At 39.3% G+C, this 26,111-nt stretch overlaps 1 protein-coding gene across 5 annotated transcripts in view; it reads left to right on the forward strand.

Moving 5' to 3' along the window:
- The first annotated feature begins 2,324 nt into the window (after nucleotides 1-2,324).
- The window catches only part of rapgef6 (Rap guanine nucleotide exchange factor (GEF) 6), a 164,159-nt gene continuing 140,372 nt past the window's right edge, over nucleotides 2,325-26,111 (forward strand). For all 5 annotated transcript variants that reach the window (XM_074610890.1, XM_074610894.1, XM_074610889.1 and 2 more), the window contains exon 1: nucleotides 2,325-2,690. In XM_074610890.1, the coding sequence (XP_074466991.1) occupies nucleotides 2,616-2,690 (75 nt within the window). In that variant the 5' untranslated portion in view covers nucleotides 2,325-2,615. The remainder of the gene's footprint in view (nucleotides 2,691-26,111) is intronic.

Raw genomic sequence — 26,111 nt, forward strand, 5'->3', positions numbered from 1 at the left:
TTTATGCCATTTAAAGGAGACCACTTTATAACTTTTGAAAAAAGTTATAAAGCACATTATAGCACATTATTTTTCTTACAAATGAAAAATCGAAAAATCATAAGCAATAAAATACACTCTTGCTCAATTTATATTTTGATAATTATATCAGTAATTAATTTATATTTCTGTATGACACAGATTAAAGGTAATAATTATAGTTAGAATAATTATAAATAATAATAATTATAGTTAGGCAAATTTAGGAAAATGTAATTAGAGTATATGTATGGCTCAATAAGGAAGCTGGTTAATTATTAATAATTGATTTATGGAGAAGGGGTGGGATTAAATAAGTTTATACTTCTTCTCACTCCTTTTCGAATATGTAAATCAAGGCATCGAGTGTTTGACAATTTATTTTTCTTATGCTTTTCATTGTATGTAAATACTACTTGTTTCTGACTGTCCACTTGCTGGTATGACCATTCTCTTTTTCTTTATTGTTTATTTTATTTTTTTTGTATTCTACATGTTGAAATTAAATGAAATGAATGAAATTCAAAAATGCTTGTATTTTGCTGATACATATATGGTATCACAGGCAGCTTATGGTGGCTCAGGTTTATTTTGCAAAGTACATTTGCAAAATAAACCAATATAATTTGTCTCCGGTTTTATGCAGCTAAGAACAATAATGACCAACAATAAAATAAGAATACAATAATAAAAATGAAAATAAAATATCTATATACAAGTCAAGTGTTCTGGATATGGTTAACAATACAAATAGTGCAAAGAAATAAATACTTAACGGATATACATGGACTGGATGATTATGAACAGTATTCATTTCTTCATTTCATTTCAAAATTTATTTCGAACATGTAGAATACAAAAAAATTAAATATAAAATAAAGAAAAAGAATATGATCTTATCTTAGTATGTACATGTAAAGATGTCTATATACTGTATGTACAGTGACTAGGATTTATATTGGCAGTGACAAATGATATGTACATATTACAAAAAGATGTGCATTAAAGACTGTAAATTATAATCTGTAACGGCAGCAACAAATATTTTGGTGTTAGGGTGTTATTGTCAGTGTGATTGTCAGAGTGATAGCCTGTGGGAAGAAACTGTTTTCTTATTTTTTTTATTTTAGTACTTACTTATTTTCTTTACATATATATTTTTTTTTTTTTTTTTCAGAATCAGAAAGGTGTTTATTGCCAGGTGTAAGGGGTATACACGAGGAATTTTCTTTGGCTTATTGGTGCGAGGCAAACAGTATAATAACAAAGAATAGATAAACGTTAGAATAAAATAAGAATAAAAAATGTACAATTTACAAAATAAGCTATAAAATAAACATGGTATAAACAGATAGTGTTTATACTGTAGCATTATGTACATAATTTACACGTTACATACTTCCTATATACTTCTCCTCATCCCCAGCCCCCCTCTCATGTGGTGTCCCCCAAGGGTCAATTCTTGGTCCTATATTATTTTCTATTTATGTGCTTCCTCTTATGTTCAACATTTTATTTTGGCCTATGTTTTTATCCTGTATTGTTTTTATCTTGATGTTTGCACTATTTTAACTTATGTAAAGCACTTTGTAACTATGTTTGGAAAGGTGCTATACAAATCAAGTTTATTATTATTATTATTATTATTATTATTATTATTATTAATAATAATAAAAAGTGAATATACTGACATTGAAGTTTTAAACTGCTGACCCCATATTACATATAATTCACAGCTTTTTTTTCATTTTTATTTTTAATTTACCTATTTTTTGTTTTTTTTGGTCCTCGCCTTTTTGTTTGTTTGTTTGTTTTGTATGTGTTTCATTTATGTTGCTATCGGATTTAATTAATTTATATATATAAATGTAATTGTTTATGAAATAAACTCTGCTTATTTAATAATATATAATTTGTTTATACATTATTTCTGTGATTTATTGGATTTTGTACAGAATACCAATAAAAAGACTTTGAGCAACAACAAAAAAAGTGAATATAGTGCAGGGTAACTCCAGTAGCTTAGTCTATGAAAGTGTGCATTATTATCTGTCCTGCAGACAGATTGACTACTGTAGCATTATGCACATAATTAATATGTTACATACTTCCTATATTTCTATTGTCTTTTCATTTCTTTATGTGTTTAATGTATTATTCTGACTCATGTGTCACTGCTTCTCATAAATGCTCTTATTTTCGACAGCACCTGAACGCAGCATGGTCTCAGCGCAGACAGATGTCGTCAACTCTCTCTCTCTGCAGGAGGAAGAGGAGGAGGAGGAGGGATCTAAATCTGAACTCCTGGATCTGACTGACGGTAGAGCTACTGAGGTGGATATTTCCTTTACCCAAAAATGTACAGGATTAAACACTTAAAGGTCCCTTAGAGTTAATTTATCTGTCTCAGTTTAGTTAGTTTACTGGAGTTAGAAGTCTCTCCTGGAGGAGGAAGAGGAGGAGAAGAAGGAGCTCCTCCTGGTCGGTTAAACTCCATCCATGCTCGGATCCAGCAAATCCAGGGATGTGAGTTTGTTCTCGGCTAAAAGAGCAGCTTGGATACCCTAAAGAGAGGAAGCAAAAGGTGGATTAGAGTTATGAGAATGACTGGAGCCATGGAAACTACTTTCAAACTGGCTTTGAAGAAACCTCCCTCCCTGAGGACTGCAGAGGTAAACTCAACTTTAAACTACTTTCTTTAACTTAGCATCGCTAATGTTAGCCACACTGTTGCTGCTGCTTCACCTCTCTGGAGGGAAACTGTCAGTGGAGTTAAATGAGTCCACATGTGGTCAAACTATCTCACTTTGTAATACAGTCACATGTTAATTAGTTCACTTAATTAACAGCCTGTCACTCAAACTAGTTTTTTTGTAGTCCTGCTGCACTTTAGTAGTGCTGCCTTTGCTAAAAAGCTGTTTGTCTGACTGTGCAAAAGCAGAAATAATTTAACACTGACATGGAAAAAGTCAAGTTAAAGCATGCAGGACAAAATGTATCAGGATTCAGTGGTGGTCAAACTGGGGTGCAGGGACCACAAAAGGGTCCTTGAGAGGCTGTCAGGGGTCCCCCATCAATATGTGTGAGAATTTAAGGGTAGTTTGATCCATTCAATACTATCATGATACTTGATTTGTATTGCGATTTTTTTTAAAGTATTGCGATTCTGCAAGGATTGCGACTCGATATTACGGTTTATTGCGATTTTTGTAAAAAAAAATGTACGTGAAAAAGTTGAATCACAAACTTCTAGGGACTTTTACTTTGTAAAATACATAAATTAATACATTAAAATGTTTGCTTTTCAGCATGCATGTAGTCAGAGATGTCCTGAGGTTAAATATATTAGTCATTGTCAGGTATTATTTATTACATTTCTTTAACTTAGTTGTATTTTCTTTTTAATTTATAAGGGACATGTAACGTTTCATGTAGCGTTTCGCTGGAGGGAAACTTCACTCATCTGTCAGTGGAGTTAAATTAGTCCACATGTGGTCCAACTATCTCACTTTTTAATACAGTCACATGTTAATTAATTCACTTAATTAACAGCCTGTCACTCAAACTAGCCAGTTTTTGCTGCCTTTGCTAAAAGCTGTTTGTCTGTCTGTGCAAAGCAGAAAGAATTTAACACTGACATGGAAAAAGTCAAGTTAAAGCATGCAGGACAAAATGTATCAGGATTCAGTGGTGCTCAAACTGGGGTGCAGGGACCACAAAAGGGTCCTTGAGAGGCTGTCAGGGGTCCCCATCAACATGTTTGAGAATTTAAGGGTAAAAACTACACGTAGGGCTGGGATGATTGATTAGATACTAATACGGCAATACGATAACGTTTCCTGTCCATGACAGAGTTAGCATGCATCTTTAGCCATGATGTCTAGCTCTGCTTTTCCTGCAATGTGTAAAACCCAAAGTGTTTCCAGGTGCAGGTCGTATCTACACGGACATGGTTAAGTTTGGGATAACCCTCTTTTACTGCAATGCATTCTGGGCCTGGAACAGTCTTACTAAACAAAACATCACATCCCAGCTTCCCATCAGAGGGCTTATGGCTGTAAGCCCAGGCGGTAGTTTGTGTAAACTTGAGCTTGAATGAGGCCAGTTAAATTAAATCACCACTGCTTTCTCATCCCTCCTCCTTCCCTCCGCCGCTGCCTCCTCCTCCCTACATGAAGCTGTGGAAACACAGCTGGCTTGTCATTGCTTTAGTTATGCTCTGTGCCCAAAAATAGCTTACGCCGTACTCCCTTCCATGTTCAGCTGCTGGTAATAGTTTTGAAGTGCAAGCACTTTTCACTATCAGAGTACAAAAAAAATAGGGCCTTCAGCTTTGCATGACGCTTTTGAAAAGGTCCCTCTTTATGGCTCTGATCCTCTGTTTGTTTGTGGACGCATGGTGGGTAGAAAGCCTCTTTCACACCGCCATAGAGGGCTTTTGTGCGCACTTGAACGAACCATAACAACCGTGTTTAGTCCACAAATATATGACACAGTCATAGCAGTGAAGTGGATCTGTGATTTGGTAATGGACCTCGTGATAGGTAGCATTTGATAAAGTAACTAAATTTAGCTCTACGCATGCAATGGAAGAATCCTCTTTTTTCTGGTACCCTTTTTTCAGGGATGCTCAACTGTTTCTTCTTCCAAATTTGAAACCAGCATTAATATAGATGAGGTGAAGACAAAAGAGGTGAAATATTGCAGTTATTGATAATGTTTAGCGGTGTGTTTTGTGAGTATTTGTCACTGATAAAATGCTTCTTTTCATACTATACATATTGCTTTGTAACTGAAACCAAAACGACCAATTAGTGGACTAATCGACTAAAAGGGGGCAGCCTCAAAACATTTATAGTCTCTATTAATAATCAACCAAAATCCAGATGTGGGCTCGATGTCACCCTGTTGCAGGTGTGTGTTTGCCCATGGGTGTACTTGCAGACCTCCTCTTCCTCTTGTGTTTTATTTACATGTTTGCATCGGTTGCATTGTGTTTCGCCGGACCACTTACAACCACTATTTTTTTTTTTTTCCAACGAGTCCATGGACTCCATTAGGGGAAGTGCGGCTTCCAGATACTCATTTGAATATTGTCTACTCAGCTCAGGCCTGTTAGAAATGAACCTGTGATAAGGAAGGAGGTACAAGGCAATACACGAGTCTACAGGGACCTGTCTCAGGTTTCAAGGATGCTATAAGACTGCTGATGTAGTTAACGGCGTTTTTTTTAACAACGTTGAAAGTGCTGCAAGTAAGTGGTGGTATACTCGAGAGCTGCAACGATTAATCGCTTAGTTGTCAACTAGGGATGCTATTTTAGAATTTTTATTAGATCATTAATCGTTAACCGTCAAGATTAGTGCGTCACATGCAGCGGTGCGCCAGCTGCAGTGTATGAGCTAAACAGACAACTTAGTCCCCAGTTCACCTGTCGGGGAGCGTTTTTTAATGTCGGTTAACGGTTAAACGGTTAATTATTAACATCCCCATTGCCAACTAATTAATAGTTAGGTATTTTGATAATTGATTAATCGGTTTGAGAAGTTATTTTAAGAAAAATAAAGTCAAAATTCTCTGATTCCAGCTTCTTAAATGTGAATATTTTCTGGTTTCTTGACTCCTCTATGACAGTAGACTGAACATCTTCGGGGTGTGGACAAAACGAGACATTTGAGGACGTCATCTGATCAATATTTTTCACCATTTTCTGTCATTTTATGGATTAATCAAGAAACTAATCGACAGATAAATTGAAAAAATGAAAATAATGGTTAGTTGCAGCCCTAGTATACTCACTCTCACGTGAGTTTTTTTCCTCTAATGGTGCCTTACTCCAGGTTATTCAGCAGTTTGCACACATTGTGGTTATTAATATCAAACAGTAATTATTGTGATGAAAGACAAGGAAGTGCTACTGGGATCTGACGAATGATGAAACACGAAGCTGGTACACCTGTGAACACTAAAATTGCTGTTTTACTTTAAGAAAGCAGTACGCCTCGGGCACTATTTGTTGTGGTTGTAAGTGTATTCCTGTGTAAACGAGCCTCATTTCATTCAGTTTGAGTATATTTATAAGCCTTGGAGTTAAGGCATTAAGACGTGTGGAATAACATAGCATAAGAATCAGGTGTATTGTTTGTTTTCGCAGTCGTCTTTCTGGTCGAGCTAAACGTCTCAGAAGTGAAAGTTGTAGACGTGCTGTAGGTTCATGTGTCTCCTGTGCAGATGTTTGGCCCGGCCGGTAATCTCTCCCACCGCAGGTTTTATGCCTCGTCAACCTTTCCCAGTTCCGCGGGTTTTCCGTCCAGCTCTTCCCTCCCTGCCCACCTTTTCTCGGTGCCATCCAGACGCCCTGGTGGTAACAGACAACAAATCACGCCGTGTGATTTATGGCGGTTTCAGCTGCGCCCAGTGCACATCGGATGTTTATGGGAATTCCAACCATCACAAAGCCGCAGGCTCCCTCGGAAAGGTACATGTGAGGGAGAGAAAGAGAAACGCAGACTTTAAGTGGGGACTTCTTGCTTTCTGAGCAAGCAGTGGAGCCGCTGTGAGCGGAGCAGAGGAGGAGGAGATGCAGGGCCAGTGTGTGGTCGCTGCTGTATTCTTGGAGTGTATGCAAAGAAACATGTTTGAAAAGAGGCTGTGTGTGCTTCAGCAGAAGTTACCAGAGAGGGCGGTTCGCTCAATGCTGACGCAGTTCAACAAATTACAGTTAAAGGATAATACTGGTGTAGTAATGTCTTCATTAACCAATTCCTGGTGCCATCTGCACTCGGTCAGGGTGTGTTGTTTTCCTCTCTCCATTCATTCTTGTACAGTATGAAGAACAGCTGACAAGAAAACTGCCACTAATTTCTTTGACGTATTAACGCAACTTGCGATTTTTAGGTTGTAGCGGGCTCAGCTTTAAAGCTAGAGTGAAGATACTGGCATCATATGAAACTAGAAAACCCAAGGAGTCCATTGGTACCATCCGTGTCATACTAGCGTGTTGGGAAGAATGCTAAATAACACTCCAAACTTGTGCAAAATTTTGGTGAGGAAAAACTGGCATGGCCTTTTTTAAAGAGGTCCCTTGACCTCTGACCTCAAGATATGTGAATGAAAATGGGTTCTATGGGTAGCCACGAGTCTCCCCTTTACAGACATGCCCACTTTATGATAATCACATGCAGTTTGGGTCAGCACACTGACACGCTGACAGCTGTTGTTGCCTGTTGGGCTGCAGTTTGCCATGTTATGATTTGAGCATATTTTTTTATGCTAAATGCAGTACCTGTGAGGGTTTCTGGACAATATTTGTCATTGTTTTGGGTTGTTAATTGATTTTCAATAATAAATATATACATATATTTGCATAAAGCAAGCATATTTGCCCACTCCCATGTTGATAAGAGTATTAAATACTTGAAAAATCTCCCTTTAAGGTGCATTTTGAACAATAAAAATGTTTGATTAATCGCGATTAACTACGGACAATCGTACAATTAATCGTCATTACATTTTTAATTGATTGACAGCCCTATATGACACATAATATGTTTTTGTCAAACTTATATATTTCGTCGTCATTTCACTGTGTCTGAGTTCTTCATTGAGTTGTACATTCATGTGCACATTATGTTGCAATCAAGAGTAATTCATTCACACTGGCATGAGGAATTGAAGGGTTGTTTCAGGGAGATGTTGCAGTTTACTGTACAAAAATGTCATGGTTAAAAAAACACTTTTAAATGATTTGGCTGTACCTAAACTCTACATGACATCCTTGTTCCTCTTAATAGTCACACAGTAAAATACCCCCTCTGAGGTTAGAATATGAAACCTTTTGGTTTGAGGTAGTTTCACTCTGGTGTTGACTGTTTAAAGAGGAAGACGATGTAGGTCACAGAGGACAGTACAGAAACAGTAATAAGTAGACCTGTGCATTGTGTATGTTTGTAGCTGGACATGTACTGTATGTACAAAGTGTGCACGCATACAGTAGCTTAGCGCATGTGTGGGAAACTACACGTATGTTTTAAGTGGTACAGGAACATGTCTGAGTTTGTTTTTAGATCTTTTTAATTCAGGTACATTAAAAGATATCTTCAGCACTACAGCTCTGCTTGTCTAGTACTTCCCGTCTGTTTCCCGTTGGCGTTACCTCAGCTGTCTTCAATGTTGCCCAGGGCATCGTTGTGTTGTTGGTACAGGATACCTCGAATACCTCCCACTACATTTTTGTTTCACCTATACAGAGGTAGGTGGAAATGAAGACACATAGTAGTGTCTGACACTAGTGATTATGAAGCAGGTATTTTCAGTCGTGGCATCTGATTGGTCACAGATACATTCCAGCTAATTTCTGTCGAACGCGGCGAGCTGTAGCCGGTGGCTATGTCTGGATAGTCTCCTAGCGGCGAGGAATGAGTCAGAGGAACTGCGGGCTAAACTAGTTAGGTAATTATTCTCAAATTTCTGGTCTGATAAACACTAAATTCAGTGGTATCAATCGCGCAAATAGGCTACTATGTCACCAGTTCAGCCAAAACTGGAAAAAGCAAATGATTTTTTAACCAATGAAATAACCAGGTCTCGACAGTCAGGGATTCTAGTTTGCCGTTGGCAACCATTTTGAGAAATTTGCAACCAATTCTTAGCTTTTTTAACATAAAAAATAGAGACAGCAAACTGCAAAACATGCATCTCAGTCTCTTCAGCTGTATGTGAGAGGGGATTCAGCTGTCTAAGCAGAATCAAGACAGATTGGAGGTCATCTCTGAAAGTGGTGATGATGGACAAGCTGTTGTTGGTGTCACTTGAGGGCCCCACAATTAAATACTTCAATGCTGAAGGGCCAATGGATGTGAGGTGGGGATCAGCACAAAGGTCTAGAAAAAAAAAGCTGATGCCTAACTTCTGAAAGCTGATTGTTGAGCCCAGATGACACATGAATGATACGGTTCCTCCTGTGATTGGTTCACATGGTGTTCACACCAGAAATGAACCGTTCCAGAGGTCACTTGACAGCGGTCCGAGACCATACTTTCGAGGTGGACCAGTGAGAGGTGGTTTGGTCCACACTAGAGTTCAAGTGCGGCGTTCACACCAACCCAAACCAACCGCACCAAGGTGGTAAACGCTTCAGAGTTCAGTTCAACTGGACTAAACAAGGCTGCTGTGAACGCATCCTTAGTAAACTTAAATTCTCATGCTGAGAAAATAAGTGTTTTATTCAGGGACTCAATCAAGACCATGTCCAATTGTGATGTTCAAAATGATTTAAAAAAAAAAAAGATGAAACTTTGTACAAAGTTATATTAACTTCATAAAAGGCATGGCAGTATGATATTCATTATCTAAATTAACACTCCAAAACAGTAAGTCACATTTCTCCCAGAATTACTTCTGTAATTCTTGAGAATGCCATTTAAAGATGACGGTCCTAATTTAACTTTCTGTTATCATTCAGTCCAGTGTGATAGATATCAACTTCATGGATATTCACTTGGTAAATTGTAATTGTGTAAACCAGTGGTTCACAAATTGGAGAAAAAATATCTTTATCTGCAAAAGAATGACAGAAGAAGAAGTTTGGGAACCACTGACCTAAACAGACATTGTGTTGTATGTATGAATATTGAAATAAGGTTGCCATCATGTGTACTATTTCCATATTTCCCCGCCCTTATTTCAGGACCATCATCATCATCATTGATTAAATTCCTAAAATAGAAACCATATTACGCTTATTTGTGTGCAGCTTTTCTTGCCGTGTAAAGGCGTTAGTAACTGTTGTAAAAATAGTATAAATACAAAGAAATGAGCTGTATTTGTAGCCATCATCATCGTAAACTTTTCCCTGAGCTGATTGCTGGAGTAACTAATTACTGTGTTTGATGTTATACTCCATTCAGACAAGTGTGTTGAGCAAACCTACAGTACATGTTCACACACAGCTAAGGTGAAAACCAGTTAGACACCAGCGTCATCCTGACAGACGCCTGCGGGCTCATCTTCCAAGTTTGGTATAGGCCCAAGCTCACTGTTTCTAATTTAAAGTCCAAGTGAACCGAAAGTAACAGCGTCTTTAGCTTCAGTACTGTGATGTTTCCCCCAGTGAAACGAAATATTTGAGCGGCGTACAGTCACAAGAACGCTTTAAATCGTAAATGTAGATTGATTGATGGATCGATGTCATGATGTTATTGGATGAAAGTGGTTGATACTAGCCTACGTAAGCGCACCTCGTATTTTGTTTTACAGGAAGAAAAGATTTTGATATAAAAATACAAAAAAATTGCATATATTGTTAAAGGTCTTATTGATAACAATTTTATGTAGATGAATATATTTAAAAAAAGAATGCATCGACAAAGCTTTTAGAAAGGCGCCAGATAAAAGCTTTTCCTAAGAAAAAATATGATTGTGAATTAATGATTCTAAAAAATGTTGACGCGTCCAAATGAATGTTTTGTTTCTCTCTGTGGAAGATATCTGACGTTTGATTCCCACTTCTAACAAGGCTTGTTGTCCAATAGTATAACAACGTTGGTATCACGTGGTATATCTGGGTCGCCAGCGATCAAGTTGCCAGTTAGTGTGGAATAAAAATGTTTGAGGGTTAGTGTCTGGCAACCACTTGTTGTGAAGTGAATGCAATGTAATGGGGAGGGAGACAGATGAATACACTGATCAGTCTGCAAAATTAAGTTATTGTATATTAGACTCACTATGACATTTTGATGATTGTCACTTGATTTGCTCATGCGTACCTTTTGTACCAATTAGATCAAGGATGACGTAACCAGGATTGAAAGTATGTCTGTTGTGACATGTTTAAGAATTGGGTCATGCTAGGGCTTTGCTGCTTTGCCTGCGTTTCACCCTGAGGACAAATTGTTAACCTAGAAGTGGTGTTTTAGAAGAGAAAGTAACCCTCCAAACCTACAGTAAAGTGGTGAACATAGTGTTTTAAAAAGCACACAAAGCCATCGTTCAGTTTTAGAAAAAGTGTGTCTACTAGAGCTGAGTTTTGGTGAGAATTTCTGCTTTAAGAATTTCATAACATTTTGGTTGGCGTGTTGTGCTGTGGGTTCGGCAGCTGTTGACATGAGACTGACATGATGACACTTCCTGTTGCAGTGGCATACCTTTAACCACGTTACACAGCTGACAACTGACTTGGTAGACAAACATATAATCAGAGCAGCGGAAGGAAATTAAAGGAATGAGATATTGAGACAGCGGGAGCAGATATGTGCAAAATAAGATAAAGGGGCTGCAGGAGACGAGATGGAAGGGTGATAGCAAATGTTTTGCAAGTGATAGAAACAGGGTTTTAGACTAAGGAAGAGAGAGTGGTTGCGACACAGAAAGCGTGGGAGATGCTCTCATAGTTAAGACAGATCTAGCAAGGTGTAAGAGGCCGGAGAAACGGCTGTGAGGAAGAGAGATGAGGGGAAAGTGAGGGAGAGATACTGGCAGGTAATCAAAAAAGATGGCTGAGAGAGAGGTGGGAGGGGGGAAGATGTGGATGTTTAAATTGAACAAAGCTGGAGAGTCAGCAGAGAGAGAGAGAGAGCGAGAGGAATACCTCCACACAATCTAAAACTGGGCTGACAGAAAGAGATGAGAGCAGCAGACAGAGTTGAAAACAGCAAACTTCAAATGAAGCTTGAGAGTTGGCGGAGGGCAGAAGCAGTAGAAAGTGGGAGTGAGAGCTTCTTTTATTAGGTGAAAGAGCGAATGTGAGAGAAGTGGGGGAAATACAGACTCAGATTCATTACAGGTCGTAGAGCACCTGTGTGTGTGTGTGTGGTGTTCTAAAATTAGCTTTCTTACTACGACACGGAGGGGGGAAATGATTGAAAACACATGCCTTGTTCATCAGGAAAAACAATACGACATTGGTTGCTTTAAAAAAAAAGAATTTTATTTTTATCTGAAGCTGTGTCCCATTTCCCAAAAGTCATTTACACCTTGATGTAGGGCTGGCCTATTACTCATAGTGAGACGCTGATTGAAAAAAATATGTTTTCAGGGCTTTTAAGACGTCCGAGGCGACAACGTGCCAACATACGTGGGTGTATTTGTCGTCACATTTGGCAACATTTGTGAACCCAAAGAAGGAGATATTGAAAAACATCTTCAAGCTGTGGCTGATTTTTTTTTTTTTTTTTTTTCAGTTAAGTTTCAGTAAATCCAGTATGACGTAAATCCAAAACACACACATATGCCAGTAACAACATCAACAAACCTGAACGTGCCAACAAACTGCAGGGTTGAGTAAGAGTCCGAAATTAAAAGGTTACAGAGGAGGCTGTGTGTGAAACAGACAGAGAGGGGGGAAGCCTTGGAAGACAGTGTGTTTGTGTGTGTGTGTGTGTGTGTGTGTGTGTGTGTGTGTGTTTGTGTTTGTGTTGAAATGGGTGAATAAACACAGCCTTCCCTTGACCTGGAGCACTGAAAGCTCTCCTTGTGGAGCCAATAAAGGCCCCTCCTAACTGAGCTGAAGGGCCGGTGGACTGGAAGGCAGACAGACGCTAAAAAAAAACCCTGTAGTGACTCAAGTTGTGTGAGCAAGTTCTTGGTCATATCTACGCAATGGTTTGTGGTTGTTGGTTTCAAAGAGCTGTGACAACGATTCCCCACTATGTGTATATATGTCAGCTGCCTGGTGAAGCCTGAGAAACAGCACCAGGGCGACATGACACTGTTTTAAAACACACACTGTAACCGATTGAAATAACAATTTATCACATGGAGTATTTAAAAAGACTGGGCTCTTTTGTGTGTGATAAAGTTACTACAAGGACCTTTTAACTGGTTATGAAACAGTCTCAAATTAATATTGATGCCTCTATATGGCCTACATAAACAAACGAGACCATCAGCGAGAATATTGTCTATTTCTATAGTTATTCTTAATGCCTGTCATCGGGTTCGATTCAGTCAGAGCTCCGGTGAGAGGTAGGGCTGGGCAAAAATCGTCCTAGCTTTTGGATATCAAAATATCGTGATATGGCATAAATGTTGTCTTTTACTGGTGTTGAAGGCTTCATTACAGTAATGCAATATCATTTTCTGAACTTTCCAGACTGTTCTAGCTGTTTTAATTACCTTTACCCACTTAGTCATTATATCCACATTACTGATGATTATTTATCAAAAGTCTCATTGTGTAAATATTTAGTAAAAGCACCAATAGTCAACCCTACAAAATCGTCGCAATATCGATATCGAGGTATTTGGTCGACCAGTCCTAGTTGGAGGTGGACCAAAACAACCGGTCCAAGACCACCTCTTGCCTCTCGCTTCCAAGTGAACCAAAACACAGGCTGCCTGTGCAGATATTTGTTGAGATGGACACGGGGAAAACAACAGGTTAATACGAGTTGGAGAGGACTGACCTGGACAGAATATGCTAAATAAGGTCCACAAAAATAGTGATGTTTCAGAAAGTCATTTATAGACCAAGCAATAATGGGATTCATCTGAAAAAAAGGAATGATAACTAATGAAAATAACCATTAGCCCCACTTTTAAAGGCACAACTAACATTGAAACAAAAAATAAGACAACACAAGGATCTATAGTTGTAACAAGTTGTAGCTTGTAATCGTGCTGTAATCCACACTGTTTGCTTTACTTGCTTAATCATGAGCTTGCCAGTGAAACAGAAGCACTTGTAATGCCTTAGCGTCTAATAGCTTTGCTTTTTTAAAACCTGTTTTGAAGTCCCCTCATTCACACAGCGGGCCACAACAACAGCCGGGCTTTGTCCTGCTGGGTATTGTTTGAATGTAAACACGTCAGCTTTTCCTGTGGGTACCGCCAACCTCACAGCAGCAACAGCAGCCCAGTGTTCCCAGTGCGCGTGCATGTTTGCCCGCGCGTGCATGTGCAATCTGTGTGTGTGTGTGTGATGTGGGAAGTGCGGCTGCATTCCACGGAGGTCAGCAGGCGTGAACAGACCGATATCGTCAGCTCTGACCTGTTTCGTTTGTAGGGAATGCAGAGCGAGGCTACAGGTGGACTCACCTTGCATACTTCAGTCAAACGATGAGTGACAGGTTGCCTTGACATTTTGAACATCAGTTGATCATTTGCTTTCCTCACAAGGCTAGCTGTTGTGTCAAATACGGAGCTCAATTTGTTTGAGAAGGACTTTCAGGGTGTTTTTAAAAAGCCTTGGATTAAAAACTGCAGCATGGTGTCTGTTGGAGTTTTACTTGTTGAAGTTTAAAGTTAAGTTGGTTTTCTGTGGAAAAAAAGATGATTGGGATGCAGACTTTCTTCAAGACCATACACTCAAGATTGAGTATTGATCTTATCGCTATTACTTCGGTTTTAAGGGTCTTTCCAAGGGTGGGGGAAAAAAATCAATACAGCATGGTTGGGATATTTTGCGTGACAATATTGTATTGCTACACGGACGTCAACTATCGGTCTTTTAACCTCTTAAATTAACCACTATTCTGTCTTTTAGAGGTTGTAGCGCTCAGTCTTAAAGCTAGAGTGAAGCTACTTGGTATCATATGAAACTAGAAAACCTAAGGAATCGATACCAACCATGTCATTTTAGCTTGTCGGGAAGAACACTAAAAAACGCTCCGAAGTTAAGCTTAATTTTGGTGAGGAAAAACTGGCATGACCATTTCCAAAGGGGTCATATGAGGCCAGTATCTTCTCTCTAGCTCAAAAACTGAGCCCGCTACAACCTAAAAAGTTGCGTTAATGCGTTTAAGAAATTAGTGGCGTTAAAACAAATTTGCGTAAACACGTTATCGCGTTAACTTTGACAGCCCTACTATTTTTACTTGATAAATTACTTAAAATTTACTTTTGAAATATAGTTTTTCAGTCTAATTGTTTCAGGCCTAAAATGACACGATACCAGAAATCTATCAATCTGGTCTCTTTTACTGTTTTGCTTCTCTTTCTCTCTGAGCAGAAGCAGGCCTAGAAGCAGCCTGTGTAGGAACCTGTTGCCACAGTACTATTATTAAAGCAGTTTTATGACCTTGCAAAACTGGTCTGGAATGTGTGTCAAAAAACGCAAAAGCAGCAGCAGATACCTCCAGCTGTGTGTTTGTGTGCGAGTGTGCCGTACTGATTGTGCTTCAAGGGCATTAATATCCCAAAAATGTAATGTGTGTTTGAATGCAAGGTTCCAATTAATGTCTGAATGAATGCAATATAAACAGTTTATATAGTTTTCATACATTTTTATCATAGAATTGCATGCTTTCACCAAATGTATGCAATGCAATCGTTAAAACATATTGTCCAGGACTAAAGGAATGGCCTTCTACCACAAGTCTATAAGCAGAACAGAGTAAAGATAGATGGTCAACCTGACTATGAATACACACGATAACTCAGTAGCAGATTGCTGCAGAAAGAATTTCATGCAGTTTTCATTTTCTGCACAAATTATCCATCTGCAAAATGCCACAAGATGAATTGGCAATTTAATATCCTATTAAAGCAATACTCCACAATGTTTTTACCTGAGTAAATCCCACACTGCCTCTCTTTATTGCTATACTGTAGATAAGAACATAGTTGTGATTCAACCCATACTACTTTTTTATGGAAGTTGGTACATTTGCTGTTGACGACCTGATATCCTACATCTTCTGGTGCTTATGAAATTATACTATAGCTTTTACTTTTATGGCAACTGCTTCTTTAAGAACCAAAGCTGTTGCTGTCAGCATCTTGAAAATGACCTTTTAAATATTTGCAGTTTGGAGAATCATACTTGTTGATGTTCCGTATGTGGTGAAAATGGCAGCTGTTTTGAAAGTACAGTGAGGTTACATATACAAACCTTCTGCAGATCACTAATGCATACAAGGTCACAAAAATCCCCCTGACCGTTGAGTCCTCAGAGACCTGGCTGGTGTCAGCAGCTGTTTCCCTCTTGTAGCTTAGCAGGGCTGGTATGCAGCAAAACCTTGTAAACTGTATTTTGAAAGACTTAATATTGTGCTCTGCAGAAATGCTCCCAAACCCCTCCCCCATCCAAATTCAAAAGCACACAGTTTAAGGAATTGACAGAATCTGCCTGAGATTTCACGTTAAACCAGTTTTGACTTTTACAACTTCCTCTCTTTATCAGCCATATGTAATCCGTTATCCACAGATAGTGTTACACTGTCCTCATGCATTGTGTAAAGCTTTGCTGCCTTTTGCCTTAAGCAGAGAACAAATTGAGTATCTCTCCACACCATGTTTTTGTGTCTAAGTGACTAATGGGGACAACAGTTTTTTGAAATTGGTCCAGTATTGAGGGGGAACTGCAGCGGCTAAACAAGCTGTAATGTAATCCCTCGGAGCAATTCCTCACCGTCAGTTTACGTCCACTAAAAGTGCTTGTTTTTGCCACTGAAAGGCTCAGATTGTTATTATAAGTGTCTGAGAACATTATGGAAAGGACCCTACAGAGAAATAAAATGTTGTTTTTTTTAACCTTTCGCTTAATCTGGTCTGTCTGTTCACTCTGAAAAGTCTGGTTGTGAAATCTCGCGTCACATCCACATTGTCAAAATCAGCAAAATCTTATCGATAAGACTGAGCTACGCTTTGTGTACTCCAACACAACAAACTCTGACAACACCGGTACTCCTCTCAAACTCTCACATTTCCACTGTTGTCTTCCAGCAACAAGTCACATGACACAATAACAAACAGAAAGCAAAAGGTAAGAATAATGTATTATTTCTCTGTAGGGTCATTTCCATAATGTTGTCAGACACTTATATTAACAATATGAGCGTGTCAGTGTGGTAAAAAAAAACAAGCCCCAAATAAATACATTACAGGCCATTTAGTGGCTGGCGGCTGTAGCATACTCCCTCAATACTGGACCAATTTCAGAAACTGTTGTTCCAATTAGTCAGTTTGACACAAAAACGTGGGAAAATAGTGTCCAGGTTGAAAAAAACTGAAGTTACCTTTTTAAGAGATTTTAACGTTTTGTTCTAAGACATAAAATGAGAGTTAAACAACGTTCGTTTATAGCCCAACGTTTGCTTTATACTTCTGGCGATTGCATTTACGCTTTAAAAATCATAAGTGGTGTTTATTTGTGAAGATTATTCTTTCGGAACAAAACGTGTAAGTATCATAAACGTTTGTTTGCCACAGAGCTTATTTTCTGCAACAATCCAAAACCCAATGGAAAAGTCCCAATGGCCTTTTTGCCGAGGGAACCAGTGCGATACTAACTTTCTTGTTGGGCTACAAAAATATGTCATCCCTGGAGCTCTCTATTCGTTTAACCCAGATGACGCCTGAGGGCAGTTTCAGTCAGCCACCAATGAGATCTACAAGACAAAATGAACAGGCTACAAAAATGCAAAGAATCTGTTTCAATGTGATACACATGTGGCTTCTTGTTCTTGCATTTTTGACCTTGAGGATTTTTGAATACTTTTGATGTGTGTTCAGCAGAGCTCAGGCAGTATGTTGGTTTCAGACAGCCTGCCCTGTAAATCCTTCAGAGACTGGACTGTAGTCAACAGCAGCAGCATTCCTCGCGGTAGCCAAGCAGCGCTGATGCACGAGGGAACGCGACCTGGAAAAAGAACTGATGCGCTTTCTTATTTTTGAACTTGTCTTTTGTTTTGCCCATGAAGAGAAAAAGATGTCAAGAGCGGGGCAAGGTTAGAGCACAGATTGTCTCCAGAGGTCCGAGCTGTTGACAGTGATTTATTCAGTCTGTTGAGATGAGTCAGGACTTTGAAGACTAAAGATTAAAAATGCTTCTGTGTGTTTGTCTGCGTGGCTTTCGTGCGTCATTTCCCACTGTATGCGTGACCGGCCTGTGAGCTGTTAGAGTTGTGCAAAGCAGCGGCACACACTGATACAATGCGAAAGTGATTGAGAGGCATGACTAATTCAGATGCAACAATTACAACAGATATATCTCTCTAAGCATCTGTTTTCTGATTTTCTCCATTTCCATTGTGTCTGGCGACTGGGAGTCTTCGCTGGTTTATATTTAGCTTTATAAACTGTTAACTTCTTATCTCGTAGGGCCTTGACGTACCAGGGATATGTTTTGTAGCACATGTGTTTGCGTGAGAGGAAATGACTAGACAGCTTTTGTATTTGTCATCCTAAAACTTTGGCAAAGCCAACCTTTTTCATGCCACCGTGAATCTCTTTAAATTGTCTCGTAATATGCTCAGATTTCTAGAGATAAGAGACTACAACTGGTAATGTACCATTCAGCTTTTCTTTGCAATGACATTGTCAGCTCAAAGTCTGTAATATAGCATTATCCTGATGAACCACAGCTCCTCACGACTTTACCAGTCAGTGTGACCCAAAAAAAAGCTTTTACTTTTACTACAATTGAGTCTTCTTTTGTTTTTCATGGATTTTTTGGAGGCCACTTTGTAGTTCTTGGCAGAGTGCACAGGTAGAAGGTTATATAAAGAGGCATACCTGCTACACATCCTTCAAGGCTTTGTATATCTTCTTTAACTTTTCCAGCGTTGGACCATAGAAATGTATTCTCACCAAGCGATTCCAGCTCAGTTACTGTTATTCTTGTACGTGGCCGCACAATATTAGCAGCCATGACCTGTTTCTGACCTTGATCAATGGTATCAACTTTTGAAGGGCAAATACTTTGCCTTTGTGTCTACGACTTGAAAAGGCTTTGTGAGCAGATGAAGTTTTGCTTCTTATCAGAAGATGACCCCGACTCTACCTCGTTCCGCTTCTTCACCCTTCATCACAGACATAACAAATTTGCATATGATGCATCAGTGAGCTATCTTTTAAAAGCCCTGGAAACACATTTTCTCAATCAGCTTACAATAGCAGTGTCTCCATTCACATATTTTTATGCTCATTTTGAAGTATCACATTAGAAAAGCTGTATGGAAACTGTGGATGAATGAATCCCTAAATGGGATTTGGAAATGCCGAATAAATGCTGATGTAGCGAACATGACTGACCAGCTGTTTCTGCTGTCGGCGTCTTCTCGGATATTCCCGTAACGTGTGAATGCTTGTTTGTCTCCAGACATCATGAAACATGGCCAACACTAGCTGACATGAAAGAACAATTAAAACTTGCACAATTGAAATAAATTAGGAGTACGTGCAATGAGTAGGGTTGCGGTGGATGAATGGGTCAAACTCAAGCCGTTCACCTCAGAGACTATAGTTTGAGTACCATGAGAAGCCCATTTTTCACTAAGTTGACTTCTTATCTTCTGTTTTTTAAATTGTTATTTTCAGTTTTCAGTCACAGTTTGGTTGGGTTTAGGCACCAAAACTATATGGTTAGGTTTAAGAAAACCATACATACAGTACATGTACACATATGGTATCTTATGTGTGCCCGGGTCGTGTGCAAATAGTATATTGACACCTGGGTGCTAATAGCACCTGCCAAATAAGAGTTGAAGTTTTCTGGAGCTATAAGACTTTTTCCATTAAATTCTAGTCAAACAGTTAACTAAACTCGAAAAAAGTTTGTCTGGCATTGTTGTAAATGGAGATGTAGGATGAGTAGGTAATGGGTACCAGGAATCTGTGGTTGATTCTGCCAAGTCATCCCACTTAAACCACCAGTTTGGCAGGGTCCAACCCCATGGTCTGGAGTTTTATATCTGCTTCATCAAACACAGAAAGTGCATCCTTAGTTTATGAATCCATCAGTCACTACTGGATCACAAAAATCTAACTTCCTGCTCAGTTGTAACAAGATTTTGAAAGTCTGCATCGACTGTCCCATCACATCCATTTGAAATTGACTGGCTGCCAGCTGCTCCCATTGAGTGTGATTGAGTCTGGAGCGCTGACAGAAGCGGTGTTGTGGGAGGCCCCTTGTTTTGGCAGATCCCACTGTGGAAACACTGAGTCACTGTCCACATCAGAACAGAAACCCTGCGCTGCCGACTACCATCTGCCCTCCGCTTCCAATTCAGACCTCTGACCCAACACCTCTCCTCTTTCTAAACAAAGCCAGGGTGCTACATTTGTGATTTAATGTTTTGCTTTTTGATAGCAAAGTTCAAATTGTCCATGTGCATATTTGGCCTTATTTTATGGCTCCTTTGTGTATGGGTCTCTTTTAAAGTTGTACATGAGGTAAATTAATATATAAATTTATAGATTTTCAGATCACATATTATGTAGGAAAAATGCAAAATACATCAGAGAAATCTGATCTTTTATTTGATCTACTATCCTTATATACTCTTTCCGTCTCAACACATGCCTCACACACGCTGAGTACAGCAGCTTACCTGTTATTTTAATACTCAGAAACAGAGCTGATCTATTGTAGGTGGATCTAACTTTGGACGTGAGATACAGGATTATGTACCACATTGTTTTGTAAAGTGAAAACAAAATACTTGCTATGAGACCTTGTACTGACAACCTTCCCGTCTGTGAGAATGACGCCAAGCAAATTTTTCTTCCGCTTCTCACATGATTTACAAGAGTGAAGCCCGGCTGGAAATGACTCCCTTCCACCTTGTCATTGTTCAGTCCTGGCACCAAGTATCAGAATTAGGCGTACAGTACAAACTGTTTTGCGTAGGAATATGGGCTGGTCTCATTGGTTCATGGATGTTTTGAACATTTTAAGTCACCTCTGTCTATACGTACAGGAATATGAGCTCATATATAGGTATTTAATTACAGTATCTGCAAGTTTGTGCAGTAACCGATGTTCCAGCAAAGGCACATGTAGCCTCCATGGAATTCAGACGTATACACCTGGAGGCCAACAGTACGATTGAGCAACATACTGTACGGTTAACCAAAGTGTAAGTACATGAAGCATTGTGGAGCATACATGGATTTCCCCTGAGGCACAAGTGGTTTGGTTAACAAAGAGGTATGAGTAGTGCAAGTTGTACAAACTGCACAAGGTGATGATAAAATGCATTTCAACACAATGACTTGTGGTTTGTGCAAGCAAGCAATAACACAGCAGTCGGTTTGATTGTTGAGCTCATCCATTATTGTGACTCACACACTCTTTTACTCAATCACTAAGTCACCAATTTTACTCAATCGCTGTCTTACGCACTTTATGAATCACTCAGTTGCTTACTTTCGTTTCAGCTGTCTTTTTTTTAATCACTCACTCGTTCACTTGTGTCTTCGCTTGGTCAGAAATGCATTCACTTATTTGCTCTTTTTGCTGCTTTGTTGTCAGCCCTTCACTTTAACTTACACAAAGTACTTTCATGCTCACTCAGTCGTTCTCCGGATCACTTGTTGGCTTGTTCGGTCAACTCCTTTACTGACGAAGTTTGAAAGGAATGCAGAGCGCTCACCTCTGGAATGCCGGGAGTGTGACAGCTGGATTCCCTGAACTTCCCGCCAGCAGCACAAACACGACTGTATTAAACAATGAATGAGGAATCCAAACATGTCGGCCCATTCATGATAAAGAAAAGCTGCTCCCCTTGAGCTTACGCTGGGATAAGTCTCACCCACGTCATACCTGGGTGTCCACAACACATTCATTAAGTATTGTAAATAATACTGTATCCTTAAATGGCTCTTTGTGTCTTATAAATATACTTCGGAGACACTTTTGTGACACACCAGCCCAGTTGCATGAAAAGGAGTGTTGAATGATACGATAGTCCACAATAGAGTAAAAGCTAATTGAGTAAAGTATATACCAGCCTATTAATAAGACAATACTTTCAAATAATGTTCCAACAAGGGCATTTGGGGAGTACATCGAAGATGTCAGTTAATATTTGCTTGGTTACAGATCTGCCAAAAGGCTGGGTGTAACAATATCCATTAATCAGTAACTATGAATTGTGCCAGTAGCGTTCAACTGGAACCAACTGCTGGTGGCAGAATATATAATTTTTTTTTATCTGGGAATACTAGATTAACTCTGAATTGCCATTTATGCATTTTTGTTTTATAGTTATATAATTTTCTTGGCTGAGGTTTTGTCCTTCAGGTTTTAACTACTGTGCATGCTGCTCTTATCTGCACAGCGTTTGGCCTACTCTTTGACACAGTCAAGATTTATCACTCACTTCTATCAGATCAAATCGTAGCCGCTCATTCCACTCTTATCAGACAGTTTGAACCATATCTAACACATTTATGTTAACCCACTGTGTGCAAATAATCATCGACAGGGCACTAGTTACTGAAGGTTATTGAACTCAATGAGGTTATTGAACTCAATGAGTTCAATAACCTTTTGCAGGGATTAAGTTTGAAGATGATTTTGATTACGTATGGATTCATATGTGATGCAGCTTTTAATTACAATGATTATACTATCTATACCAGGAGTTCTCAAACTTTTTGGAGCCCCTCTTAATCGTAGCAATTAATTGTAATCAACAACCGTAATTAAGCATAATGTTTATTTGTGCTCTTAGCCATTGGAACTATTTGTTTTCTGAAACTTTTTAACATAAATACTTCAGACCTGTTTCATAGTGATGAACAGAAACACAGTTCAATTTGACTCATACTTACTTTTAAACAGTGACAGATTGACGTGATGTGTGGAGTTTCTATTGGACCGAAGCTAACGTGGGTGGGAGTAATGGACGCAATATGCTTGTTTTATTGGTGCATATGGTTCCCATCTGTAGATATGCACTTTTATATGACTTATAGCAAATTATCTCGCAGACCCCCTGACAGCGTGCCACGGACCCCACTTTGAGAATCGCTGATCTATACTAGATGCACGCTTGCTGTATCTGTGTTTGTTTTTTAGACTTTTATTTAGGAGTACAATCTGTAGTCTTATCTTGCAACACTAAAAAACATCCAAATTGTACATTGACTTGAATTGATTCATCGCCAATAACAAAACAAACAATTCAAAACCCAGGCTGATTTCCAGTTAATTCCCCTCAAAGTGCTTTCCCCTGATGTCAGTCAGAGCAGAGGTCATGACCTGGGAAGTGACTGCGTCTGCTCCCAATTGAAGCTCCCCCAGTCCCATTCACTGATAAGAGTCAGATCAGCCTCAATGGCCTGATTGACAGTGTGTTTAGGAGAGGGATGAGAGAGGAAGTCCATTGACTCAGCAGCAGACGGTGCAGTTAAGTAGGCATGTCTGAGGAGGAGCAGCCGGAGACAGATTGATCTCCCCATATGGAAACAACTTCCAACACACATATCCAGTGAGACGGTTAAAGTGAGGTTAGGCTTTTTAGTGATGTCAGTGATCACTTACTGTATCTGCCATCAACAAAAAATGTGATGACTACGCGAGGCGGCGTCTGATACATACTTTAATGTACATACTTTTGTACTTAGGTGGTTTTCTGTGGTGAATTCTTAAATGCATTTGCTTTCAGGTATGCAATCTCATAATTTTCTGTTATGCCGGCTTTGCCAGATCACATTTAGGATTAATCAAACCAGGCTCAATCAGTTTTGCTCGTTTTACAAAAAAGTAAACATTGGTTCCACTGAAACTTTCTCACAACCTACCAAATCATTTGTCCCTTGACCTCTGACCTCAAGATATGTGACTGAAAATGGGTTCTGTGGGTACCCACGAGTCTCCCCTTTACAGACGTGCCCACTTTATGATAATCACATGCAGTTTGGGGCAAGTCATAGTCAAGTCAGCACACTGACACACTGACAGCTGTTGTTGCCTGTTGGGCTGCAGTTTGCCATGTTATGATTTGAGCATATTTTTTATGCTAAATGCAGTACCTGTGAGGGTTTCTGGACAATATCTGTCATTGTTTTGTGTTGTTAATTGATTTCTAATGATAAATATATACACACATTTGCATAAAACAAGCATATTTTCCAACTCCCATGTCGATAAGAGTATTAAATACTTGACAAATCTCCTTTTTAAGGTACATTTTGAATAGATAAAACATTTGATTAATTTGCAATTAATTAACTATGGACAATCATGCGATTAATCGTGATTAAATATTTTAATCGATTGACAGCCCTACTTTAAATATCTGTCCCTATATGATAGCAGCTATTACAGCTATATTTGAAAAGCTAGGAATATTTGTTGACAGAGGATGATGAGAGATGACAGTGTGTTCTGTCTTTCCCTACTTGATCACTAACTACAGTTCTGCACAGCCCTAAAACCGAGAGCCGAACCCGGCCTGTACCTGTGCCTTTCAGACCCGACCTCACTGAACCTGCTTGGTTATGCCGAATTTGAGTTACATTAAGTCACATTTGAAAATAATCTGACCCGAGCCCGAAGCTTTATGCAACAAAATGACCCGCCGAACTCTGTAACTAGTATAGCCAGACCCATCTCCACAGTGCTCTCCAATGCTCTGGTCTGAGGGTATTTCTTCATAATCAAAACCGTCATGGGTGGCGCTATGCCCATGATGCAGGGTGGCGCTATGCCCATGATGCAGCGACAGTGCCAAAAAGATGGTGCAGATAACGGAAGGTGTGGAGAACGCCGTGTGCTGCTATATGCAGCCAATGGCAGGCTTCTACCTGCAGTCTACATCCGTTGATTCAGACTAGTCTGTAGCTCACATCACGCTTTTATTTTGTAATCTTGTATAATTAGAGCAATTTTCCTGTCATTGTAGGATGATTGATATGGAGGTGTGCTTTTGAATTTTGTCTTTTGTCCAAGTTTGCCAGAGAATAAAGAAACACTGCCTGAGTGTAAACTATTCTGTAGTGCTCTTGAAACCAGTTGGTCTTCACAGCGGCCAAAAGTAGAAACCTGGTGTGTTGACATGTGTAAACCGTTAGTGTGCGTTTGATATACAGTCCTTAGATTTGCTTTAAATGCTTTTGGATACGATCTTTTTCTGTCTTGTCTTGATTGTGGTTGCACCAAAGCTAGATGCTCCATGGTTAGAGTTGTTTTTCACTGGGGTGGTCTGGACTGCATTAGCCTTTTTTTCGTTCGCCTGGTTTTCAAGGCGGAAACTATATTAGTACGAGGGCTGAGAAAGTTTCAAGTACCTAGAGTTGAGTATGTGAGAGAAGTGTTTTGTTCGCCAGCCTCTGTGGCCTAATCTTGCATTTGGTGAGCTCAGTCAAATAGTCTTCAGTCCACGGTTAACTGGAAATTACACTGGGTTATATCTACACAGATAAGACGCCATTCACTGGCAGGGATTTGTGTGTGTGTCAGTGTACGGTCGCTGGAGGTTTGGCTGTGTAACTTTCGTGATAACATGGCGTGTTGGCTTCCGATTTTGTGATTCAATGAGACGCACCATGATATTTTCCATGCAAATGTATTCAAACTATATGGGAATGTTGGCACATGGCCACATATTCATGTACAGAATGATTTTATTGTCTGGAGGAGAGGACCAGAACAACTGGATTTGGATAAAAGTTTAGAAAAGTTTGCTCAGATTTTTTTAATTAATCATGTAGTTTTTGTATTTGTTTTTATAAAAATACTACTGTATGCACCATAGACTGTATAAAGAAGTGGACATAGTCACCATGACATCACCCATTGGTTTGTGGACTGTTTTGAAGCCTTGAGGTCGGCATTTTCGCTGTTGCCATCTTGGTTGTTGGACGTCGCTATCTTGGTTGCAACCAGAAGTGAAACGAGGTGGTGGAGCTTAGTGCAACCGTACGCTGTATAAGACATTTTTAGGCGACCAAAAAGGTTATAATTAACTTTCATGAACTGAAAAAGTTGTAAGACAAAAACACAGACAACTCCCAGACCGGACAACGCCGTGGCAGCGACCTGTCAATCACAAGGTAGCCACGCCCTAAAGCATCCCCTGCTTTATGGTCTATTTGAATCTAAATGGGACCATAATGTACTAAATGAACATCATGCTGTATTGAAGAAGACTTGAAACTAGCGACTGAGACCATAAACTCATGTTTACAATGTTTACTGAGGTAATAAATCAAGTGAGAAGTAGTCATTTTCTCATAGACTTCTATACAATCAGACTTCTTTTTGCAACCAGAGTCGTCGCCCCCTGCTGGCTATTAGAAAGAATGCAAGTTTAAGGCACTTCTGCATTGGCTTCACTTTTCAGACCCCAGAGTTGCCCACTATGCACATTTTTCCTGCATGTATGAAAATTATACATTTTAGTTTAGCATCTGTACTGTACTAA

Source organism: Sebastes fasciatus, chromosome 16 (assembly GCF_043250625.1).
Source record: "Sebastes fasciatus isolate fSebFas1 chromosome 16, fSebFas1.pri, whole genome shotgun sequence".
Classification (NCBI taxonomy): Eukaryota; Metazoa; Chordata; class Actinopteri; order Perciformes; family Sebastidae; genus Sebastes; species Sebastes fasciatus.